The sequence below is a fragment of the Cupressus sempervirens genome, chromosome 10 (assembly GCF_028749045.1).
Source record: "Cupressus sempervirens isolate cs-2001-9-10 chromosome 10, ASM2874904v1, whole genome shotgun sequence".
Lineage (NCBI taxonomy): Eukaryota > Viridiplantae > Streptophyta > Pinopsida > Cupressales > Cupressaceae > Cupressus > Cupressus sempervirens.
Genome location: NC_143127.1, coordinates 467,445,491 through 467,463,236, shown reverse-complemented (window position 1 = coordinate 467,463,236; position 17,746 = coordinate 467,445,491). Strand labels below are relative to the sequence as shown.

At 36.9% G+C, this 17,746-nt stretch overlaps 1 protein-coding gene across 1 annotated transcript in view; it reads right to left on the bottom strand.

Moving 5' to 3' along the window:
* Positions 1-17,065, bottom strand: part of Z-ISO (15-cis-zeta-carotene isomerase) — a 54,357-nt gene extending 37,292 nt beyond the window's left edge. Inside the window, exon 1 of the mRNA XM_089803599.1 lies at positions 16,526-17,065. Coding sequence (XP_089659725.1) covers positions 16,526-16,948 — 423 coding nt within the window. The 5' untranslated portion in view covers positions 16,949-17,065. The remainder of the gene's footprint in view (positions 1-16,525) is intronic.
* Between the last annotated feature and the right edge of the window lie 681 nt (positions 17,066-17,746).

Genomic DNA, 17,746 nt, shown 5'->3' with positions numbered 1-17,746 from the left:
ATTACATTGATGTCACATGGTTTGGATGGAGTACTCTACAGAGTGATTTGGGATCCCAACATTTAGTTGAGCATTGCGTGTAGAGTTTGGGATTCTTTGGGTGCATCTGGATTTTGGACAAGATTTACAATCGAGCGTTGCAGCATGTTCAATGTGTTGAGAGTATACTAGTTCATCCTCGGCCCTCTTGAACGTGTTTTATGCAATATTCTTGTGCGCGAGGATTGGATAGGTGGCATTATGTTTGCCCTTGCAAAGTTGTCTTTATAGCAGTGCTAGAAGAGTTGGTTCGAGATGTGTGGGACATTACACAATTCATCTTTTCGATCTCTGGTGGGGTGGAGTTTTTTCGCAGTCATGATTGCTTCGAGACAAGCAATCTTAGGGAGGGCAGTATGTAATGTCCCCATTCTTGTGAGCATTAGAGTTTGAGGGATTAGCCTACTAATTGACCTCTTAGACTAGTATGGTGGATTAGAGGTTCCAATTTGGGAGTTTTGAAGCTCTTTATGTGGTCGTTGAAAGGGTTTTTATCTCACCGGATCCTTCATTTGTTCTAAGGCATTTACATTTAGAGGTTTTTGGTTCAATTTTGAGGGACTTACTATTTATAATAAGTCTGTAAATGTTAGAGAGAGACGCTTACAAGTTTTAGTAACACAGTTGGATGTGTAGTGGATGCAATGGTTGACTCCCTAGTTCAAAGGGCTCATCAATAGTATTTAATGTGATATTATTATTTTAATGGCCTCTAGTGAAGTTTAATTATTTAAGTTATATCACAAAAATTGATTTTATAATGAAGTGAAGCGATTTTGAGGGTAATGATCAAATAATACTCATTGAGAAAACTACACTTCATTAATGGTATAATATAAGGTCGACAAATGCAAATATTATTTTCATTGAAGAGCCTCTTGAATAAGCTTCTTGGTTCGAACCCCTTTGACAGAAATATATAAGCTTGCATAGGGAAATCAAACCTCATTATGTATATAGTGAATTGTTGAATTGGTTGCATTTGGTGAAGTTCTGGAAAACTTCCAGGGGTTTCAAATTGGACTTAGGAATTGTGAATTCTACAGGCTTAAGCACTTTGAATTGATGAGGCCCAATGAATTGTGCAAATTGTGAGATGGTTTCAGTTAGAGACCATTACAGAGCTTAAAACATTAAATTTGGTGAATGATAATTTCAGAATTTTGTTAAGATCAATTGCAGATATCATTTACGGATGCCTGCATTGGGGACGTGGCTCATAATGCGGACTTCATCAGCACTAAAGGCCACCGTATCAGATTTATATCAGCTGCTTCCTCCTTGGTTCCCACGTGAGGTTATATAGGTGACATTTGGTATCGTAGGTGATATGAATTGGCATTTGGGCTTACAATTCGCTCAGATTTGTGTGTTGTTTGATAGAGAAATATACAGACAATTTGGTTGAATGCTGGTCTTTGGACTTCTGCATTGATTACAGGTTTTAATATCTTTAACTAATAATTAAGAGAATGTATTTACAAGAATCTTACATTGTAAATTGTTGAATAGAAATTATGGTATATGTAGCACAACATATGTTTGATGTAATGTTCATATCTAAACTGCTCATAAGCAGCATACTAGTTTCATGACAAATGTGTGATGAAATGTCAACTAGCTGTAGATGTTGAATTGCACTAGTATAACTCTTTGATCTGCATTTGGGATGTGCAAAAATGTCTTGCGTTGCATCTTTGGCATATGTTTAGTTTTTTTTTCCTTCATTTTTCAGCATTTAGCATTATTTGCAATCATCAAAACAAAACAAACAAACTGAGACAAAGAGCAGCAAGTTCAAACTTCACCACTGTAATATCCCCTGCTATTTCTGGTGCAAATTTGAATCTCTAGGAATATTGTCGAACAAATTTGGATCTCTAGGAATTTTGTCGAACACCTGACTTAGAAGTTAGAACCTGTTGGTGTTCTTACACATTACTTACAATCAAAACCTTGGGGCAGTTATCTTCTTTTGAGGATTTGATTTCCTTCAAGAAAGATGTAATTTTGTTCAAATTTGCATCTGTACTGTTAGTGTGTCAGAGCACAATCAACAATACTCTCCACTAGAAAAGAATCACAAGTGTTCCAACCAGAGTAACGAGAATCGCGCTGAAATCGCGTGAATCGCCGATTCAGCGATCAGATTCATGCACCCCGATTTTTTTGGAGTCGGAAATCGTGATCGGCGATTTCATCGGGTGAATCGCCTGAATCGCATGTATCGGCGATTCACTCAAAAAATCGCCTGAATCGCCATTAGAAATCGCCAAAAATCGGCTGGCAACAGCATGCATGTTTAGTTGGAAATAATAAAAAAATCACTTATGTTTTTTGCTTTCTTTTTTACCTTTCCTCTTTGTTATAACCCTAAAGGGCCTTCTAATTGTTAAGCATGACTAGAAGAGAGGAGAAGAGAAAAGAAGAACCATAGGTTATAAAAAAAAAAAAAAAAAAAAAAAAACGACGACAAATAAAAAATGTTTAGAATGCATAACGGATGATGCCCAAGGGAAGGGAAAGACATAATCAGGTAGTAAAACATCAGCGGTTCCCAGAAAGAGTGTGGGATCAGAAGAAAATCACAAAAACACTGTGTTCCATATAGTTTTGTGTGGGTTTCAGAGTGCAAATTTGGTTTTGGCGACGGGGGCGCTGCCCCTCGACCCCGCCCTGTATCGCGACAGGGAGCGCGCCCGGGGCGCTGCCCCAGGACCCCGCGAGGGCGCTGCCCCTCGACCCCGCTGGGGGCGTTGCCCCCTAGACCCCCAGTCGCTGCGGTTATCAGTCGTGAGAAGTCTCACCAGTTGATGAGACCTGAAGCTGTTGCAGGCATGGAGTGTCTGTGGTGGAGAGAACAATAGAGCAAGCCTTTCGAGAGGGGTGATATGCTTTGAAGCACTTGGAGTAGGTGTTGGATGTGAAGCTGTCTTATAAAAACTCTTTACCCCATGTGGTAAACACAAACTTCCATGTTTATATATGTTAAGTTTCAACTTCTATTTGATGATGTTATAGTGTGTTTAAGTTATATTCAATAAAGGGTGCATGAAATAAGTCTTAAATTGTTAAAATCTCTACATTTAAAGGGTTTTTTTAAATTTGCCGATTCATCGCCGATTCACCCCCGATTCACGATTCGATTCGGCCGTGCCGATTCCGATACGATTCCGATTCTCGTTACTTTGGTTCCAACAGTTGCAGCCTAAGCAATGTTAATTCAGCTGCTCCATCATTTGTCACTAAAGTATTTGTTCACATAATGTTAAATGAATTCAATTGGACAATGCTGAATAACTTCAGCCCAACTCAATATGCACTTCGTGATACACTTCATGATGTGTAGCATTAACACCTATAATAAAGTGGAGCATTAACAGCTCCCTCCTGTATGTGGAATCGGTTGGGGAACAGATCAGTTTTTTAGGACTGATACATACTACTTTTCTACTCTTCAGTTAAGAGTGGATTAATGCTTCTGCAGTTGACAGTTGACAGCTGTCTCTAGTTTTTTTTTAGTTCAATTAATTTCAAGTCTTTTAATAATTTGGGGACTCGTGAATAAATTTATGTAGGAATTGGAGAATGATAGTGGAGATAGTAATTAAGAGGGAAAATAAATATCAGGGGTTTTTTGGTCAGAGGGAGGTAAAGGGGAGATGTAGACAGCAGACTGGCATTCTTCTCAACTCTATTTTGACTTTCTGTGTAAATGGACTCTTTTTGGGGAATGCTAATTTAATATAAAAAGTAACTATCCAGTTTCTGAATTCTATTAATTTTTACTCCCGTATGTGCCATTGCTGTAAAAGGGAAATGTTAATTGATTTTATTTGTTCAGGCTTTAGAAGATAGAATTCTGCTGTGTAGAATTTTTGCAGGTTGCGAATCTGAAGTTAGTGCTGCATCATTTTGGTATCAAAAGAAAACTGAAAAAAATATGGCTCAAAGAGGAGCTCGAATGGCTTGGTGACGAAGAGGCAGGAGGAATGCTAGATGGAGATATAATGCAGTGGATGAAGTACTTAGAAGGTTGCAGACCCTTGTTGCCAGATTGCCTCGTGAAGATTCTGAGGAAGAACGGGATGTTCAGAGAGGACGAGCAGCAGTCCTGGACCCAACAGAAAGGCTCATCGAGGCCATCAGCAAACAAGGAACTAGAGTCAAGGTTAACGTATCAGATTTTAAAGGTTATGTAGACCCAAAAGTGTTCTTGGACAGGATTCAAGAGTTAGACAAATACTATGACATGGAAGGAATTGAAGAAGATTGATCCAGAAAGGTTAAAAGTTGTAGCCTCAAAGTGGAGTCTCATGCAGCTCTATGGTGGAAAAATCTCCAAAACGCAAGGAGGAATCAAGGAAAGGATAAAATTAAGTTGTAGCCAAAGATGTTGAAGCATTTAAAGGCTAGATTCATGCCATCAGATTATCAGCACAAATTTTAAGATGATTTCAGAACTTAAAGCAGGAATTCTCCATTGTTGGCAGTGGGTCAATGTCCCTCGCAGGGTTCGCGACATGGCTTAACTGCCTCATGTGGTTCTATAAGACTATTGGTTGTATCAGCCTTCAGGCATTGACAGATCGATCTTTTGGTGCAATGGAAACCCTGGCCTTTCTAACAATTGGTATCAGAGCTTTGGTCATAGGTTTGAATCCTACAAGCCACAGTGAGTGACACAGGGAGGGGGATTGTTGGCAATGGGCCAATGTCCCTCGTAGGGTTTGCAACATGGCTTAACCGCCTCTTGTGGTTCTATAAGACTATTGGTTGTATCGGACATTGACAAGTCGATCTTTTTGGTGCAACGGCAACCCTGGCCTTTCTAACATCCATATCTGCCTACACCTAAAAATTCATGAAGCTACAAATCATGAATAATTTGCAAGAAAATGATAAGCATATTGTCTCTAGATATATTTATGGACTTAAACTTCAGCTCCAAAATGAGGAGGTTCTACTCAAAATAAGCACTATGGATGAAGCATATCAACTAGCCTTGAAGGCTGAGTAGAAATGGAATAGTCAAGATTGGCCAACAAAAGAGGTAGTGGTACTTCAAATAGAGGAAAAGGGGGTCCCTCCAAACCAACTACTGAAGAAGAGCCTGTGTTTAATACGAAGCCAAGCTTCCAAGGGAGGAGTGGCTTTAGATGTAGAGGAAGAGGCCAACCATTCTTGGGAGATTGGAAACCTTTGAGGTGGTATATTTGCAGTGATGCCCAAACAGTAATAGATTACCCTCAAAATCCAAAAAGGGGTAATATGACTCTAGAAAAAGAAGAAGAGCCCATGGTAGAAGAGGTGGAAGTAGAGACGAGAGAATTTGATGATGGGGAGGACCATGGTAGCTAGTGACAAAGAAACTGCATAACCTAATTGGAGGAGAGTCTTTTTCAAACAATGCAAGTGCAAAGATAAAGTGCGCAAAGTGAATGTTGATGGAGGGTCTTGTTGTGGAGTTCTCACACCATCACCCCATTGCAAATGAGGATGCCCTTTTTTTGATTTGGCAGTAGTAGTGGTCTTAGATGTTTTCAAGTCGTCTTCGGTAGTCTTAGTTGGTCACAATTTTCAAGTTTCTAAGTTTGAAGGATGAGTTATAGTAATTTTAGTCAGCTGAATAGTCAAGTTTGTCCGGAATATGGGTGAGAGGGGGGCTAAATTTGTCAAGGATATGGAGTTAAAACTAAGTGATTTGAGACAAAATGTGTTGGAATTGTTATAAAAGACTTATTCTAGTTTCAATTTTACCTTAGAAAGGAGAGGTTGTGGAAGGTAACATTGCTAAAGGCATGTTAAATCCTAAAATTTGGCTAGAATATTTATTATTACTCCAATGAAGCTAAAACCTATCTCAAATATCCTAAAAATATTTATATAAAATATAACTTAGAGTATTAAGAAAGGAAATAAATGTAACTTATACATAATTTTTTTATTTTACACAAATCCTCCTACCCTCTGAGCCCAAAGGAAAATTCCCTAGCCCTAAAAAATTCCACCCCTTACAAAAGCAAGCCCTGAGTCCATTTCAGCAAGATAAAAAGAAAGAAATGCAAAAATGTTATTTTTTTAAGGTGAAATTATTAAGAGAAGAAAAATCCTTAGGAGGTGGCAGAGTGTACCTACCTCTTAGGATTTCCAAATCCTTCCCATGGAAAAATTTCCACCCATGAACATGAATGAGATAATACAAAACTTGAGATCCTTAAGCAAATTTATTTCACATGAAAAAGGCAAACCTGACACCCAAAGGAAGCATGGCTGAACTAGATTGATATAGTTAAGTGTGAGAAAACCCTCTGGATAAAGTTGAATCCATCTGCCCCAGAGGATTTTGAGATCCTCTCACACCTAAGATTTCCACCCCCCCTTGTAGTTGCAAACCCTACAAAACACATCAATTCTGCCTATGGGCAGGTCATTAAGGAAATTGATGAACAATTAGACATGTTTGGAGGTTAAATTTTCAAGGAAAGTGAAAATCGGAGTAAAAAAGTGGAGTCAAAGACAATCGAGGGAGGAAGTGAACCAATTTGCACTTGCAACGTGGAACAAAGAGATTAAGAGAAAAATTTTCAAGGCATGGCGTTATCCACCAACCTTAGAGGATTCTAAAAATCCTTTGTACTCCCTAAATCCCACCCACAAGGCTAGGTAAGAATAAACAACCTAAGTTTAGACAAATTCATTCCTCGTATTTGACATGAAAATGCAAGCTTTGAGACTCAAAAACAAGATGGTTGAAAAACAAATTGACAAAGTAAAAGAAAAAAAAATCCTCCAAGACCCTGTTGGAAACAATTCTTCAAATTGTATGTTGTCATTGATGTTACACAAATGTCAATATTAACCAAGCAATCAGGAAACGAAGAACATTCAGCATTCGGTGTTAACCAAGCAGTTAGGCAATGAAAGGTATTTGGGGTTAACCAAACATTCAGAAAATGAAGAACATTCACCAATTAGTATTAACCGAGTGGTCAGGCATCAAAGGAATCTCAGTGTTAATCGAGTGATCAATCCAAGTATTGACCGAGTATCAGTAGATTACACTAGTCAATTAATTAACTAATTGAGGCCGACTAGTTGGTTGTTTATTGGTTATTTGGAAAGGTATACAAGCCGACTTGACAAAGCTTATGATATATAAGAAAGGTCAAGAAGTGCAATTAAGTGAATGATGTGGAATAAGATGGATATGTCATCCAAGGAAAAGGGAGAGCAAGCAAGTGTGGAAGATAAGCTGCAAAGAATATTCTAATCAATAAGGATCCAAAGGTCAAGCCAAAACAGAGATCTGAATCTACAAAAGAAATTGCTTCATAAATCAAGTCAAATTATTGTTACCTTCTAAACATTGTAGCAAAGAAGAAATCTCTTAACAGAGTTCACTTAACAGTTAGATTGTAAATCCTTTAACAAGGTGACATTTCAAGTTTGAAGTGTTTGAAGACCTCTAACCAGGCCACTCCTAACAAGGTGATCTAAATCCTCTAACAAGGTCATACTTAATAGTATGTATTGTAACCTTTTACAAGGTTGGGTCCTAACAGGGCTCATTTTAGAAGAGTGAAAATATTGTAACTAGTTGCATGATGGTTTTCCCAAATTGGGTTTCCACGTTAAGTCTTGGTGTCATCTGTGTTCATGTTATTTGCTTTATGTTTATGTTTATGTTTCTGCAACTAAGTTACTAAAGGTCAAAATAAATTAATAATCATTTAGATTGCTTTGTTAACCGAGTTACAACAAGAACTTAGTTTTAACCGAGCTGGATAAAGTATTGCATTATCAGTGAAAAGTTTGATTTGACATCTAGGGATAGGGAATTGTTTTTGTGGTAACTAATTCACCCCTCCCCTCTCAGTAACTCTCTTCATTTCCAACAAACCCATGATGTCCACCATCTAGAGGAAGCTAGTATAAAACATGATTTGATGGCGTAAAAAGGGATAAGTCTAACAAAAAGAAACCATGAGTTTGGGGAATGTTGTGAAAAGTGTAAGGTTGAATCTAAGATGAAAGGAGGAGGTTATTGAATTGCTCAAGAAGAAAATTCCCAAGGCATGGAGGAATTTACTAGCCTTAGAAGATTCTCAATCACAAAGGATCAATGGCAACAAACTAAAGGCAAAAGGCCTTCCAATTCACCAAATGATGAACAAGAGCATGAAAATGACAACCATAATCGGAGCTGGCTAAACTTAATCAACGGATAAGGATTGAGGTGAAGTTGGAAATGATAAGGAGGAATTTCCTCATACAAGGCAGCAAATTATCTCTCCATCTTGGGAAGGCAATGAGTTATCTTGTGGATGCCAATAATCTCATCCTTGTCAACAATTTTGAAACTCTAAAGGGCATCAATTTCAAGCATTCAAGGCAGACTTTCTCCAAAAAACAGAGATAAAAAGGTGGTATGAAAGTGAAATCTCAGAATGCTATAATGAAGAACTCGTTTATTTTCCCAGATTTTAGCAAGCTTTTGTTTCAATTTTGAAGGTTACAATCATTTTATCAATGAAATCAAAGCTTAGGATTTGTAACCAGAGAAATTTGATCTTAAATTTAAGAGAATCCATTTGCCTTCTTGCTTGATGTTGATGCAATGTAATTCATTAAAAAAATTAAGTTGCCTTCATTCATTTATTACTAATCAATTTTGTGACCTTAATGCATCTTGTCTCTCTTGTTTTATAAGGTGAAAAGGGAGAAGCTAGGAGTGCAAGGAGATAATGGCAGTTCAAATTCAAGACTTTAAGGAAAGAACAAGTAGAGAGAACAGGATCAAGCTCGAGGACTCAAATGAGAAGGAAGTTCAAAATCAGATTATCAAACTACAAATTCAAGTCAAAATCAAGATGGAGTCCAAGAAAACAAAGAATGAGAAGAAAGAAAAATTAGAGAAAATTTTCATCAACTTGAATTTCCTTTGGAAATCCAAGTTTTTTTTGAAGGATCCAAGTGCATGAAGCTTTTGTCACTTCAAAAAGATCAAGAATAAGAAATTGAAAGAGATATCAAGTTTGCAAGTACAATGAAGTTCAAATCATGGCAATGAGAAAATTTCCAAGAACGAAGGTGGAAAATTTTTGACAAGATGAAGCAATTTGGGAATATGCCATCACAATTGAAGGCTTGATAATGTTGAGTATGAAGAGATATTTTCTCATCACCAAAGGATAGATCAAGTCTACAAGATGAGGATGCTAAGGTGGCACCCAGTTGTCTTAAACTAATCAGGAAATTCCAATTACACATGTTCAACAACACTCAACACATGCGAAGTGTACAATTTTCTCATTGGTTCTCAAAAGAATTGTAATTTTCTTATTGACCCAAAGGTTGATGCCTTTATGTAATTGGTTGATAGTGTAGAAACCCTACTTAGGGTTTGTATGGAAAAATCTTGGCCCTTAATATTGAATTGATCTTGGACCTCCATTGTAATTAAACAACTATAGAAGGACAAATCCTTCTCATTGGTAGAGGGTTGGAAGAGTTAGAAAGTTGGACATCAGAGAAGCTAGCTAGTAGTGGAGGTAGAGCAGGAAGAACTCATGAAATTGTTGCCATAACACTACCAAAGTAATTGATGATTCGTTGTTGGTCTTCATGGTGGATTACTTAATGTTGCTTTGAAGTTGCACCGTTTCTTCATATTCCTCATTTAGGATTTCATTTCATGTTAACTAAAAATAGAAGTAGATGGATGGAAGATGTTGTTGAATAGTGATTAATAGTGAAGTTAGTGCTCATACCTTTTGGTACTTGTTTCTTGTAAGTAGCAATGCAAAGTCAGATCTAGGCCTAAATTGCAAGTGTTCAACTTCTATTAGAGATGGTTGATTTAGATAGTGCCTTCATAGGGTATTTGGATGAATATTGACGACGTGAAAATTATTCTTGCATCCTTCAAAGCTAGCACCCTCCTATGTCTGGTTAACAAGGCAAAGCAAGGATTGGTTAAGAGGCTCATCCCATCAACAACATTATCCTAAATTTTTAGAATTAGATACCTTTTGTTTCCTTTGCAAGTTATATGGTTGCAAGTGATTGAAGAAGTTGAAGGAGTTGATATCCATTGAATGAACAACATAAGTCTCCTTGTGATAACCAAAATGTCACATCATTATAATCGGGTGAAAGACCACAATAAGAAGGAACCTTTGGGGTTTTCGCAATTGATCGCACAATTCATCTACATTGTTTAGCATATGAGCATCCTTATTCAAGAGAGAGTTGGAAATTTGGTATTTCATCTCGAAATATTGAGTATTTGATTATGTATGTTGTAGTGGAACAAAACTCACATCAACGGGTCCATGGATAACTTGGTAACTACAAAAAACAAATCTTGCTTGCATGACCAAACCAAATCCTTATAAAATTGCTAGGTTAAAGAAGGATCAAAGTGTGCCTATGAACCAGCCTTGCTCAGTTGAATTCAAAATTGGCCTACATGAAGATGAGGTGAGGTGTTGTGTGATGTAGTGCCAATGGATGTTTGTCACTTTTTATTGGGTAGGCCTTGGCTACATGATAAAGATGTACCATCATGGTAAAGAAAATACTTATGACATACAACATGGAGGAAAACTCCATATTTTGAAGCCTTTTAAGGATGAAGGATCAGTAGAAATAATAGCTTTGTCACTATCTACAGTAAGTTGGAAAGATTTTTTAAGAGAATCTTAGGGAGAGATATTTTATCTCTTGTACCCACAAGAAAAAGAGAAATCAGATCAGCAAATAATTCCTTTGGAAGTGCAGGAACTATTGCAACAATATTCAGACTCGATACCAAGTGACCTACCAGCTGGTTTGCCTCCCCTCTAGAGGCATTACTCACCAGATTGATCTAATTCTTGATGCTAAGCTTTCAAATCAAACAGCTTATCTAATGACTCCTCTAGAAAATGAGGAAATGAGGAGACAAATCACAGAATTAATGGACAAGGATTCATGAGAGAAAGTATGACTCCATGTGTTACACCTATTCTACTCTTCCCTGAGCAGGGAGGAAAGTGGAGACCATGTATGGATTCAAGAGTTATTAACAAAATCAGAGTGAAGTATCCATATCCACTACCCAGGACAGATGACTTATTGGATTGTTTGTCAGGTGCAAAGATCTTCTACAAGATTGACCTCAGACATGATTATCATCAGATTCAAATTCAGGAAGGTGATGAGTGTTAGACTGCCTTCAAAACCCAAGATGGATTACTTGAATGGGTGGTGATGCTATTTGGGTTGTCCAATGCTTCAGCTACCTTCCAGCAAACAATGAACCAAGTATTTAGAATGAGCATTGAAAAATTTGTAATAGTATATTATGACAATATCTTAATCTTTAGCAAATGATTGAAGAAGCATGTAGAACATTTAAGGATTGTACTCGACATACTTCGGGCAGAAAGGTTATTTATCAGCCATGAGAAGAGTGAATTTTGCAAAGATAAGTAGGTATTTTTGGGCAATGTTATTTCACAACATGGATTAAGCATGGATCCAAAAGAGGTCAAAGCTATCCCTGAGTAGCCTACTCCTCAAAGTATTACTGAGGTGAGAAACTTCTATTGTTTGGTAGACTCTTACAAAAGATTCATCAAGAATTTCAGTGGCATAAATGTGTCATTGACTGATTGCACAAAAGGGAAGGTCTTTACTTAGACAAAGGCAGCTGATGCAGTTTTCACATGGATCAAGAAGGTTATAGAAGCACCTAAACTTGCAATACCTGACTTTGGAAAACATTTTACAGTTGAATGTGAGGCTTCAGGGGTAGATATTAGGGGAGTGTTAAGTCAACTTAACTTCTTCAGTGAGAAATTGAATGAAGCTAAAAAGAGGTACAGCACTTCTGATAAAGAATTTTATGTTATGGTACAAGCATTAAAATATTGGAGGCAACATCTCTTACCTAAGGAATTTGTTTTGATGAGTGACAATCAAGCTTTGAAGTATATAAATTCACAAGGTAAGCTGTCCAACAAACATGCTAAATGGGCTTTCTTTTTGCAGGCCTATACTGCAACATAGAAGTGGTAAAAGCAACATAGTGGCTATGTATTGAGTAGAAGAAGTCATTTATTGGCAATAATGAGTCATAGGTTAGTTGGTTTTGAACAGATTGATGAAGGGCCACACCACCCTACCAAATCATAACCAAGAATGCAACAATATGGAGACAAAGAGAGATAAAATGCTTCCCAAGCAATTTTATTATACTTGAAAATCCTTACAATATTCTCCAAATGAGAGAACTCCAAATTCTTACAATATGAGAGAGCTTCCAAACCAAGAGCTTCCAAACCAAGAGCTTCCAACTAGCTTGTTCACCAAGAGCTTCTACAAGAAATTACACTTGAAGACTTCTACTTACCGAACTTGATTACAAATGATAATAAGCCTTGCTTAAATAGGCACTTCCAGCCCAAGACATTACAAACACAACCAATGTGGGATAAAAGGTAAATACAACTACCTTAAAACAAATATTAAATTCCCACCCAAATACAACTAAGCACCACCATGTGTCCCAATTAGAAAATTACATTTCCTTTGTGGATCACAACAAATATTAAATGCATGATTTAAGAAACTTTTCACAAACTTCTAAGATGCCACCTACACACCTTGATTAATGGAATGACAACTATTTTCTTATTTTTATATTTACTCCATCTATGCACCTTGAAAATAGAAATTCCTCTTTTCTCCTTTTTTTTTTTTAAAAAAAATCTTTCTATTTTCATCACTTTCTCTCTCCTGCATCACAAATGGAGGAATATGCAAATGGTCTTCATTTTAGTAGCATCATGGCAATAAACTATCCATACCATAGTTGTGTAGCCATTTGAAGACAACATGTTGTTAAATGGATTCTTATTTAAGAGATCACAATTTGTATTCCCTTTGCATCACGAAGGGAAAATCTTGTGAGAGAGATGCACTCAAATGGATTAGAGAGGCACTTTGGAAGAGATAAAACTTTCGGATTAGTAAGTGATGTTCTTTTGGCCAAATTTGAGAAGAGATATGAACAAGTTTGTTGCTGCTTGTAGGGTGTGTCAAACAGGAAAAAGAGAAAATAAAAATACAGGTTTATACATGCCCTTACCCCTGCCAAAGGAGCCATGGATGAATATCTTTATGGATTTTGTTTTGGAATCCAAGAAACCAAGGAGCCAATGATTCAATGTTTGCAGTGGACTGTTTTTCTAAAATAGCCCATTTCATACCATGTAAGAAGATCAATAATGTGAGTCAAGTGGCACATTTGCTTTTTAAAAATGTTGTGAGGTTGCATGGTGTTCCTAAGACTGAAATAATAACTAGTGATAGTGATACAAGTTTAAGTCACTTTTGGAGGGTCTTGTGAAAGAAGTTGGATAGTAGAATGCAATCTATTATTTAGTTCTGCATACCATCCCCAAACCAATGGTCAAACAGAGGTGGTGAAGCCTAAGAAATCTAATGAGGTGTTTAGTTGGATAGAATCCTCGGCAATGGGACTTGGTGATAACTCACGATGAATTTTCCTATGACTCTACCATAAAAAAAATCAATAGGTAAGTCTACTTTTAAAGTTGTATATAGTATAAATACACAAAGACTTGTAGACTTAATTGATTTGTCAATAAGTCCACATAATAACCAAGAAGCTACAGAATTTTTAGAGAATATTCAGGATATACATCAGCAAGTTAGGGTCAAATAGCAGTCCATGAATGAACAATATAAAAAGAAAGCTGATTTGGGTTGGAGAAGAAAGGACTTTCAAGAAGGAGAATTGATCATGGTACATCTACACAAAGAAAGGTACCATCAAGTTGCCTACAACAAGTTGAGGCCCAAGAAAATTGAACCTCGCAAAATCATTAAGAGGATAGTATAAATCTTAAAGAACTTGTAGACTTAGTTGATTTGCCAATTAGTCCACATAATAACCAAGAAGTATAGAATTTTTAGAAAATATTCAGGATATACATCAGCAAGTTAGAGTCAAATTGCAGTCCATGAATGAACAATATAAAAAAAAAGCTAATTTAGATTGGAGAAGAAAAGACTTTCAAGGAGAATTGATCATGATACATCTACGCAAAGAAAGGTACCCTCAAGGTGCCTACAACAAGTTGAAGCCCAAGAAAATTGAGCCTTGCAAAATTATTTAGACAATAGTATAAATCCTAAAGGATTTGTACACTTAGTTGTTTTGCCAGTAAGTCCACATAATAACCAAGAAGCTACAGAATCTTTAGAGAATATTCGGGATATACATCAGCAAGTTAGGGTCAAATTGCAGTCCATGAATGAACAATATAAAAAGAAAGCTGATTCGGACTGGAGAAGAAAACACTTTCAAGAAGGAGAATTGGTCATGGTACATCTACGCAAAGAAAAATACCCTCAAGGTGCCTACAACAAGTTGAAACCCAAGAAAATTGAGCCTCGCAAAATTATTAAGAGGATAAATGACAATGCCTATCAAATTGAATTGTCTGAATATCTGGACATTTGCCCCATCTTTAATTTTGCTGACCTTTATTCTTATTGAGCTGGAAATGGTGAAGAACAGTTAGAAGATGAGAAAAATGAGTGAGAAAATGGCAATGGGGCCAAGCATTTGCCAAGAAAGAAAAGAGCATAGATTGAATGAGTACTAGATACCGATTTGGCAGCTACCCGAATCAACGATAGTAGTCCAAAGGCCAGAACACACGATCCAATTCTTATAAGTTGTCTTTTGTTGAGTGGGAGGACCTGCCTAATTCTTACAACTCTTGGGTCTAAGAGGCAGACTGACTTAAGTATTGCAAAGCTTTTCCACCTAAAGCACCAGAACCAAAAGAGCCAAGAGATCCTCATGTTCTTTTTAGAGCAGAGGAGGATGATAAGCAGCATTAACAACTATAAGAATATGGAAGATTAACAGCTCCCTCCTGTACATGGAATTGGTTGGGGAAATGATCAGTCTTTTAGGACTGATACGTACTATATTTCAGCTTCGGTTTAGAGTAGATTAATGCTTTTTATGTTGACAGTTCACAGCTATCTCTAGTTTGTTTTATAGTTGTGTTAGTTTAGAGTCTTTTTATAGTTTGGGGAGTCATGAGTAGTTTACGTAGGATCGAAGTGAGTTAGTAGAGATAGTAATTAAGAACGAAAATAAATGTTAGGGGTTTTTCGCTGAGAGGAAGGGGAAGGAGAAACGTAGACAGGAGACTGACATTCTTCTCAGCTCAGTTTGTTTGCATGGTGATTGTTCTGTGTAAATGGACCTTTTTTGGGGGATGCTAGTTTAATATAAGAAGTAACTGTCCAGTTTCTGAGTTCTATTCCTGTATGTGCCTTTTCTGTAAAAGGGAAATGTTACTGATTTTAGTTGCTCAAGTTTTAGAGGATAGAATGCTGCTGTGAAGAATTTTCGCAGGTTGCAGAGCTGAAGTTAATGCTGCATCACTTCAAAATAAATTGCTTCTCTTTCAGCCTGTTTGAAACAAGTCATCTATCTCTGCATCAGATTATGCTAAAAAAAATCGCATCAATCATGACATGACAACCTCCTGCAATAGTCCTAAGTTAGTTAAAGCCATTTAGGAACAAGGGCAAATAAATAAATGTCAGTTGACATCAGATCAGCTTCAATTAAATCCTAAAACTCCCAATAAATTCAGCTTAAAGTTATCATGAAAAACTCATATGCTCATGTAATGTTATTAATTTAGATCTGTCGGTACTTAAGAGTTGAAAAAAGTTTCTTAAAAGAATAATTCAACCGAATTTCACTAAGGTATATGCTAAGATAATTCTGAGCAAAACAAGCACTTAACCAGCTCAAACTAATTTTGCAAATGACCTATTAGGCAGCGAAAACTTAAGCTGAGTTTTCAAAGCTGAAACCAATAGGCAAAATGCCAAAATGGGGACCATATCATTCTGCTAAACTATCTCAATTTGGTATAATCTCAAAGACGATGATTGTTCATAGGCTTTTCCATCCTCCTTGGTTGCACAATCTGCTATGTTTATGCTCAAATTATGTTTAAAACAATGAAAAATTAAAAAATTGCCCGCAGGCTAGCCAAATTGATTAGTGTACGTCAGCCGGTACGTATAATTTACCCGTGCAGACTAAATTTGCTAGATTCTAAGGTACTTCGGGCGTAATGTTTTTCATTTGGATTAGGTAAACATATACACTTACATTGAAGGCATTGTAGGAGTAATTATTTCCACAAACAGAAGCACAAGAAATCATAACAGAAAAACAATTCCATCACAAAATATTCATATACAGAGAGATGCAATGTAATACAGTGTCAAACAAAACAATGATGAAAACTAATTATTATTACGAATAAAAAGAAAAATTTAATTCCCAGATATTTTCCATTTTCAATCCCAAGCACTGTGAAAACCCCAAGTACAGCATAACCAAAAAAACTTAGGATGGACAAAGTCTAACCTCGGAACTGGAAGAAAGCGACGAAACGGCATCGACAAAATCGTCACCATAGCCGGTGGAGGGATCGATCCAGGCGACATACAGAATTCCAAGAACAACACCAAGAATTAAACTAAAATATATCCAAGACGACACTTTTTGCCTGCTAATTTCAAAGACTGCGGCGTCTTCTCCCACGATGTCATCCGTTAGCCCTGCTGCACTGTCCGCGTTACTAACCTTCAGGGATTCGAACCCCGGCTGTCCTTTCTCTGGACTCAATTGGGCTTTGCACAGAAGTCTGTAAAAGCTCGGCTTCTGAGTTCCAGAGAACTTGAGACATTGTGATTTGGGAATTCCGCGGTAAAGGAGGCGACCTTGTGAAATTGGTGTGTGCTTAACGCAGGATATGTGGCATGGAGCTCTTAGCAATATAGCTGCCATTGCTGCTCACTTCAGTCAACAGAACTTGCTAGCGCTTCATACAACTCATCTTCAGCCTTTAAAATGGATTCAGTTAATGCTCCGGATCGATGGTAACATGAACAAAGGAATCAGGTTGATAAGATATTCTCTCAAGACAATTTTGTCTCTGCCGAAGGATATTTTCGGTTGGAAATTAAATTGTTTACGTTCGAGTGCCTGCAGCACTCAAAGAGTGGAGTCGGTTTACGGATGGGGACCGGCAAAAGCACCACAAGCATTTTGAAAGGATATTTATGACTAAAAAATGTTGTTCATAGTTTTTTCAGACTTCCATGAGATTATTGATAAATTTATAATTAGTACTTTTAAGCTATTTTCGAGAGAAATCTCGGAGTACAATTAGTCGAACATACCAAAAAAAAATACTATCAATTGTGATTAAATGTATTATAGATTCTATACATCCAAATTGTTGCAGTAGTCATATATCTGTCCAAATCTTCAAATTTCATCGTATATTGAATAGGCAACTATCATTGCAACCATCTTTAAACACAATAATACACACATAAGAGAAATGTCACTTAAAAAGTTAAGAAGTGTATGCATACAAGAGCGAATCCACATCATCAAGGTACAAAGGCATTCCATCCTATCATAGGGAGTAATAATATCATGTGTGAGTCCAACTTATATGTGAGTCAATAAGTTTGAGTATACAACACCTATCAAACAAAAGTCATTACATTTTTTTTCCTATTGGCCACTTCCGCCTATATTGAACAAGTAGTTGCAAGCCCACCATTCAAGGTATAA